At 51.1% G+C, this 7,984-nt stretch overlaps 2 protein-coding genes across 3 annotated transcripts in view; one reads left to right on the top strand and one right to left on the bottom strand.

Annotated features, from left to right (window-relative positions):
* SBDS (SBDS ribosome assembly guanine nucleotide exchange factor) overlaps positions 1-870 on the bottom strand; it is a 7,188-nt gene extending 6,318 nt beyond the window's left edge. The window contains exon 1 of the mRNA XM_017735277.1: positions 832-870. Coding sequence (XP_017590766.1) covers positions 832-870 — 39 coding nt within the window. The remainder of the gene's footprint in view (positions 1-831) is intronic.
* LOC103616349 (S-adenosyl-L-methionine-dependent tRNA 4-demethylwyosine synthase) overlaps positions 314-7,984 on the top strand; it is an 87,814-nt gene continuing 80,143 nt past the window's right edge. The window contains exons 1-7 of one of the 2 annotated variants that reach the window (XM_008634505.2): positions 314-1,181; positions 1,329-1,477; positions 2,092-2,232; positions 2,770-2,871; positions 3,716-3,910; positions 5,261-5,542; positions 6,418-6,525. In XM_008634505.2, coding sequence (XP_008632727.1) covers positions 1,343-1,477; positions 2,092-2,232; positions 2,770-2,871; positions 3,716-3,910; positions 5,261-5,542; positions 6,418-6,525 — 963 coding nt within the window. In that variant the 5' untranslated portion in view covers positions 314-1,181; positions 1,329-1,342. Of the gene's footprint in view, positions 1,182-1,310; positions 1,478-2,091; positions 2,233-2,769; positions 2,872-3,715; positions 3,911-5,260; positions 5,543-6,417; positions 6,526-7,984 lie in introns of both variants that reach the window. The other variant, XM_017735288.1, reaches the window with a different exon arrangement.

Consider the following 7,984-nt stretch of genomic DNA (forward strand, 5'->3'; position numbering starts at 1 on the left):
GTGGGGGGGGGGGGGTTTAACTGTGAGAGGGTGCTGTGGAGGGAGATGAGGGTAACGACCAGGGGAGTATTTATTAACCATGAGGGGTATTGGGGTGTAGTAACTCGGAGGGAGGAAAGGAGTGTTTAATAATTGTGAGGGGGGTGGGATAATAACCGGGAGAGGGGGGGGAAGGGGGGTAATAACCGTGAGGGGTCTTTGGGGGAGAGAGGGGCATTAACCGTGAGAGGAGGAAGAACCACGAGGGTGGGGGGGGTGTGTGTTTGTGGGGGTGATAACCACAAGGGAGGGTGTGCAGTTGTGTACGGGGATAATAGTGAGTGTGTGTGTGTGTTTTGGAGCTAAAATGCTCTTGAATATATATAGCATCTACCGCATTTGAGGAAATTGTGTAGAGGTGAAGGGAATCCCTATAACCGGTGTGGGCAAAACTGGGAACACTGGGCAAATGCTCTTGGCTCTTCTCTTTTGTGAGTCTCAGTGTTGCTGCTGGAGGGGTGAAGGGCATCCCCTTAAGCCTTTGATCTGGTATCCTGAGTAACAGCCAGCATGAGTTTCCAGCCTCCTGGAAATACTTGGATTCTGTGTTCCCGACTGATATCTGCAAAAACAAGATCCAAGCTGCAGATGACAGTAGGAGGGTGTCAGCTGTATTCCTCAGTCAATAAGTATCACAAACCAGCCTTTTTGGAGTGCCTGAATATTCCATATGAAATAGATATTCCCAGACACCACGCAGGTGCACTCCTGGCTGTACCCTGGCATTCTGTGCCCTGAATGTTCTGAACCAACCTGAAATGTCTCAGTTGCTCCAAATCAAACTTCACTTGCATCATGGAATTCTGTGAAAGTGTTTCCAATTGAATCCATGTTTCAGTCTGCCCTTGGAACTCTGTTTGTAATCAGTGTGACATCTAAGCAGGGGTTGTGTTCAGCAGAAAGTTCTGTGCAGGTGATTTCCCCCTTGGACAAAGAGCTGCATTTGTTGGATTTGAGTAAAGCTAGAGGCCAGTACGATCCAGTGGATGTTTCACAAGGACTTTTTTCCTTTCAGGCACTTGGACAGCACAAGTATTTTCTGATTTCCCTTGTAACAGAGCTGCCCTATCAAGGAAAAACCCAGAGTTTCCCTCTGAGGGTATGGAATGTTAGCGTGGAGCTCAGCTGACACACCTGAACAGGTGAAGGCTTCTTGATTCAACTTTAATGTGTTGTCTTTAGCCAAAAGCTGTTTTCTGCAAAGCCTGGGCAATAGCTGATGACGTGAGGCTATGGGTACTGTGTGATTATTTTGTGTATTCACACTGTAGGAATCTGCGACATTCCAGATTTAGGCGTCTCGATGGATACATGGAGCTACTTCCATACTTGCCTGGTGTCCATATGGCTGCACAGATTTTACATCTATTCTGCTGTTGCTTTTGGGATCAGCCTTTGGATTGTTGTTCAGTTCACCACCACCAGAACCAAAAGGAAGGTAACTGAGCCTGTCAGCGCTTTTCTCTGAGAAGACCCCAAAAACCTGGGTGGAAGTGAGTAGTTACTGGGTAAAGGCACCGAGGGTGCTGCAAATCCCAAGTGCAGTTTAGGTATCTGGTTATGCTCCTCAGCCTGGATTGTTTGTGGCTGTGGGTCACTAAATGCCCTCAATGCTCTGACGTTGGGGCAGAGCTCAGCAGGACACTCCTCTCACTGGGAGAATGTGTCCCCCTGGGTTGCTCTGTCACTCCAGATAAGCCCCTCTGCTTGTGCCCTGTGTTTGCACCTTCCCGTTTTCATGATGCTACTGATAGGGTTGGGCTGGTTTTAGGATGGAGGGGATTAGGCCATTCAGGACTTGAAAACCTCCTTGTGCAGGTGGGTGAAGATCTGCTGCAGGAGTTGGGAGGTTCAGCTGCATCCTGGTATCTCCCAGACAAGTGTGTGTCTCCTGAGCTAGGTCAGGAAAACAGGTCCTGGTGTGCTTGGGTGTGAGAGGAACCAAAACGCTTTGACTGTTGCTGAGAGTGGCTCCAGGATTTGAATTTTAAATGCTCTTGGTTTGAAATCCCTTGGAAAAGGGACTGATGTGACACAGCTCTTGTTTCATAGGGTGAGAAATCCCACGGGAATCCCGCTTCCTCCGAGGGAACAGCAGACAAACTGGGGAATGGATGTGCCCTTCCTCAGCCACAGGAGGTCCATGTTGCTGGAGTGAAGATTTTCTATGGCTCTCAGACTGGCACAGCAAAGGTATCTGTACTTTTATTGCACATCTGTGGAATTGCTTTGAAATGCTGTTGGGATCCAAGAACGTTGCTTGCCTTAGAACACTGCCCTGGCTGCAGATCTGGGGGTTCATCAGCACATTCATTAGCTTGTTACAATCATTGCCCAACGTGCAAGACAAGTGAAAATTAAATAAAAATAACAGTTTTTCTCCTCCCTTTAAGCAAGGCATGCAGTAGAGATTGATTATAAAGCTAAAAGTTCACTCTTGCACTATAATCTTAATTTTCTAGCAGGTCTTCATAGAGAGAAGTGCTGGCTTTGGTGCTTTCTCAAGGAGAAATGTAATTTGTGTGTGTAACGGTGAAGTGATCAGTCATTATAATGTTGTAACTCTCAGCCAGTGTACTCCATTTTTGTTTGAATGTGAGGAATTGCAGTGCCAGTGTCCAGGTCTCCTGTGTCATTATTCTTCCTGGGCTGGGAGAAGTCTTGTGGCTGAGCACAGCAGGGCTTGTGTGGGTTGAAGTAATTGATAACTTCCTATGTTTCTTTGTTCAGAGATTTGCCAAAGCTCTGGCTGAAGCTGTTACTTCCCTTAATTTGCCTGTGGAAGTCATTAACATGGGAGACTACGATCCAGAAGATGGTTTATCAGAGGAGGTGGGTATAGCATAACCATCAGTAAGAAGTACAAGTTTTTCCCGGGGTTGTTGAGGCTGTTTCCCTCTTGTATTTCTGTTCTGTAATCCCCCAAAGCTCTGTGTTGAAAATTGCTTCCCTGTTACATATGCATTTTCGGCCCTCAGCAGAAAATACCTAAATTTTTAACATTTCCAAGCACCAGTAGGACATTTTGCTGTGACAGTGACTCTGTGTGAGCCAGTTCTGTAACTCAGGGGTGAGCTGGGTGAGAGTGGCTGCACCAGGTACACCTGGGCAGGGTTCAGAACTAGAACAGGAAGGTGGGGATGCTTCTGTAGCCTTCAGAGGCTTTTAAGTTAGAATCTCCTTGTGAGCTCTATTTATGTGGAGTAGTCCTTGATGGGTTTTCCTTCTATGAATATTGATAGTTGCTACTTGAGAGTTTTAATCAACCCTAACAAAAGGTTTTGGTGGGAACTGTGTGCTGGAAATTCCGTAGGGTTTCAGTATGAATTGTCAGCGTTTGATACTGCCCCTAACAAGCCCGTAAATGTGAGGTTGAGGAGTTTGAAGTATTTATCCATGGAAAACTGCTGAAGGTCGGGTCAGGAAGCTGCTGGTTGGGCTGGATGTCCAGTTCTGCTCTGCCACTGCATCCCTGTTCAGCTTGACCTCTTTCTGTTAATTTAAGTTGCTGTTGTTCAGCACCCTTGGGATTGTCAGCTGCACTGTCCCACCCCAAGAGGAGACAGCCTTGTTTTTTGACTTCTCCCAGCTGCCTGGGTGTTGTAACTCTTTGCTTGAAAAGAAAGTTCTGGAAAATGCAGTGGTTTTTTTTCCTCTGTCCTCTGTGTGTGACCAGACAAGCAGCAGGAACATCTGTGTTTTCCTGGTGGCCACCTACACCGAGGGGCAGCCCCCAGAGAGCGCAGCCTGGTTCTGCAAGTGGCTGGAAGAGGCAGCCAATGATTTCCGTGTTGGGAAGAGCTTCCTGCAGGGCCTGAGATACGCCGTGTTTGGGCTGGGAAACTCGGCCTACGTGGATCACTACAACACGGTGAGTGTCCCCCGAGCTCCCTGTGTGCCTTCTGCTCCTCTGAGAGCCTCAGCTGCATGAAATGCTTCAAATCTGAGTGATGCTGGTGTTCTGTGTGGGAATTGCAGCTCTTGTGCTGACTGGGTGAGGGACTGGCTTTAGGGCATGGGCAGAATTCCAGAGCCACTGAGCTTGGGAAAAACCTCCAAGATCATTGAATCCACCCTGTGCCCGATGCCCACCTTGTCCCCAGCCCAGAGCACTGAGTGCCACCTCCAGCCCTTCCTTGGGTACCTCCAGGCATAGGGACTCCAAACCTCCCTGGGCAGCCCCTGGGACGTATCACCCACTTCTCATCTACTTTTCATCATTTTTTGAAAATGACAAAGTTTTCATCGTTTCTATCCGGCCCAAGCTGGGAATCCCAGGATGGGCAGGGAGATGGGTGCGCCAGCACAGCCCGCCCCCCCGGCTGCCCCCTCCTGTCAGGGACTTGTGCAGAGCCACAAGGTCCCCCCTGAGCCTCCTTTGCTCCAGCCTGAGCCCCTTTCCCAGCTCCCTCAGCTGCTCCTGGGGCTCCAGCCCCTTCCCAGCTCCGTTCCCTGCCCTGGACATGCTCCAGCCTCTCAATGTCTTTCTTGGAGTGAGAGGTGCAAAACTGTCCCCAGGACTGAGGTTCCTCAGCAGTGCCCAGTGCAGAGGGACAGTCCCTGCCCTGGTCCTGCTGCCACACCATTGCTGGTACAAGCCAGTGCCACTGGCCTTGGCCACACAGGCACTTCAGCTTTGAAGCAGTTGGGTTTTAGATGGGAATGAGTCCTACAGGCACTGGAAGGTGTGGTAACACATTTGGTAAATCCTTACTGAGTTCATTTCCCAGCTTTGAAAGCTTTCTGCAATCACCTGAGGGCACAGCACTGTCAGCTCTTGCTCTTGCTGCCTTTTAAACCTGACTCCTTTTTCTGATGTGGGTTTTAGCTTTATTCCCTGATGGGAGCTGTGACCGTGTCTCTGCCTGGTCAGTGGCCTCATCTCACACAAAAATGCCGTCCCTTGTCAGCAGGCTGTGTTGGGGCTGGGGCTGTGTGTTGCACATGTGACCATTCTGACCAGCAGGCACCACCACCAGAGCCCATCCCTGCGCACAGGGATGGCAGAGGGATTTTCCAACAGAGTCTCAGGGGTGTGGTGGTGTTCAGGCTGCCCTGTGTCTGTGCTGAACCAGCACCTGCGAGGGACTCCCCAGCTCCCTGCCCTGCAGTGCCATGCAGCTCACTGGCTCTAATCCCAGGGCTGATCCTTGCTTTTCTGGTTTTCTGCTTGAACCTGGCCTTGGTTTAATTTCCTTTCCAACCCTTCCTGCTGCCCTAGGTTGGAAGGAGGATGGACAGGTGGCTGTGGATGCTCAGTGCCAGCAGGATCATGACTCGAGCCGAAGGGGACTGCAATGTGGCCCAGAGCAAGCACGGCAGCATCGAGGCTGACTTTGAGGCCTGGAAAGCCAAATTCCTCACTCGGCTCCAGGCGCTCTGCAAAGGGGAGAAAAAGCCCTGCAGTGGGAAGTGCAAGAAGGGGAAGTGCAAATCTTCAGGGAAGCAGAGCAAGGAAAGCTCGGATCATGAACATGGGACTTCGGAACATGAGAATACTGAGGTACAGCCAAAATCCATGAGGTCTTGTTTTATTTGGAGCACTGTTTGACTTCTCCCCTTCCTCCTGCAGTTCAGTGGGCTGCTGTGGGAGCCTGATACGTGTTCTGGAGCAGGGGAGAAGAGGGGTGAGAGCCCATGGCAATAACAAGTAGAATGAGCCATCCAGAAGAAGGAACAAAGGATTAGTGATGGATCCAGGCCCCATGAGGGAGTCCTGCTCCTGGCTGGGGGGAGGTGACAGATGCTCCAGGGAGCCAGTCTGGGTTCTCAGCAGAGCCTTTGCCTTGTCCCAAGGCCAAGGGGGCCGTGTAGTTCCCTGAGAGTCATTAACCTGCTTCACTTCACCCTGGTGAAGCTCAGCTGCTCTGCCTGCATCCCAAGGTTTTCCAAAGGCAGCTGGGGAGTGTTAGCAGAGCAAGCCCTGGCTGTCCTTTGTGTGTGTCTGCCTGTAATCATTTCTCTCTTCTGGAGTGTTTATTGACTGCAGATTTGGACTAAGAAATCCTCTCTATTGCTCTCCAGTGCAAGACCCAGAGCTGCAATGGCACTTTAATCCTCCCTCGAGCCATTTACTGTGGGTTGGAAGTTATTGCTGGGTTGAGTTTTGTAGGAAAGTAAGTGGTTCTTCTGGCTGGGTTTGGGAGTGCTGGCTGCTGCAGAGGCAGGAGGAATAAATCTTGCTGTCAGCAAGGCTCTTGGAGGGTTTAAAGGGGTTCAGGGTTCCATAGCCATCCTACAGGGTTTTGGTAGGCTATTCCTTGTTTTCAGTGGTCTTTACTGATGAGGAGAGCTGATTTCACTGGTTAGCTTAGATGAAGGTCGTATGCTTAAGAGCCAGATCAATTCTTAACTTTTTTCCTCTGCTCTGTCCCACAGGCAGAGGAATTGTTTGAAACCAGTAGTGAGGAGGAAGCTGGAGGCACAGATTCTGTCGTCGATGTTGAAGATCTTGGCAATATCATGGGTCACATGAAGAAAGCAAAGGTACTGCTGTTAGAGGGGGTGTGGAATGGTCAGGTCTTGGTCACTGAGCAGGTGGATTGATTAAAATGTTACTGGCTGGATTTGGATCTGTAGGGTTTGGTTAGAGGGAGAGTAAAATATGAACTATGGAAGAAGCTGTCCCAAAAAAGAACATCTTTGGAGGTGTGTTGGGTGTAGTCACAGACTGACTCTGACTTGCTCACCAAGCAAATGCTGCCGTGCTAATCTGTGATTTCCAGTCTGAGGGAAGATTTGTTTGCAGAGCTAACACTGGCTCTGGCTGTAAATCTCTGCCACGGAGATTCCCAGCCCAGTGCCTAAACACAGGTCCTGCTCCTGTACTGCCTGTGGGATGTCACTGAAGTGCAGGTGTGTCAGGACAGGGGACAAAGCTGCAGGTGCTGCAGGAGCACCCAGCTGCCAGAGCACCTTTGCCTTGCTCACTGCTGCCCTGGGGTGAGGTGCTGTGCTTCAGACACAGGGCCTGTCCCAAAGCCCCAGTTCCTGCTCCGTCCCAGGCTGTTGCTGGCTCTGTTCTCAGTGGCACTGGTGGTGTCCCTTTCCTGCAGCTGGGATGTGTCACACTCACCTCTGCTTTGCACACACAAAGGAGCAGGGACAGGGAGTAGCTGCAGGGCCTTGCTGCGCTCCCCGCTCTTTGCTGGCCGAGCAGTTGTTGGTCAGGGTGGGGAGGGGTGGTCTGTGATGTGCTCTCAGCCCATCTGCTGACCCTCTTCCCTCAGTGACCTTTGCAGAGTGCTGCCATTCTTTGTGCAGCCTTAAGCTGCTGTGCAAGCCCTTCTCACCAGACTGACTTCTCTGTAGTTACTCCGCCCTTCCCGTGGGTGCCTCTGCACTGTGGGCTTCTCGCAGCTCTTTCCCAAAATGGGGCCCTATTAGTTGCCTCGGCCATGAGTTTCTGGAGCATAACAGAGAAGGGAGAAGTTGCTGCCAGAGTCAGCTGGAGCTTTTTACAGATTGGTTACTAGGTTTAAGTATTGGTTTAGATTGAGATATGGAAGAAATTCTTCCCTGGGAGGGTGGGCAGGGCCTGGCACAGGGTGCCCAGAGCAGCTGGGGCTGCCCCTGGATCGCTGGCAGTGCCCAAGGCCAGGCTGGACACTGGGGCTTGGAGCAGCCTGGGACAGTGGGAGGTGTCCTTGCCCCTGGCAGGGGTGTGGAAGGAGATGATCTCTGAGGTCCCTTCCGATGCCAGCTGCTCTATGACCCTATGGAAATGTAACGGTGTCCTCAGTGGGCTGAGCTGAGCTGGCACTGCTGGGCCACCTGAGGCCAGGCTCACAGGAGGATGTGTGCTCAGAGGGCAGGAGCTTACAAGGGGAGCCCGGGGATCTCTGTTCCCCACCTTGGGGAGGGGAAGGAGGTAAATCAAGCACTTGCTGCTGTTTGCAACCAGCTCTGTGAGGAGAGGAGCCCCGGCGATGAGGCAAGACCGGCT

The sequence above is a fragment of the Corvus brachyrhynchos genome, unplaced genomic scaffold, assembly GCF_000691975.1.
Source record: "Corvus brachyrhynchos isolate BGI_N302 unplaced genomic scaffold, ASM69197v1 scaffold15, whole genome shotgun sequence".
NCBI classification, from domain to species: Eukaryota; Metazoa; Chordata; class Aves; order Passeriformes; family Corvidae; genus Corvus; species Corvus brachyrhynchos.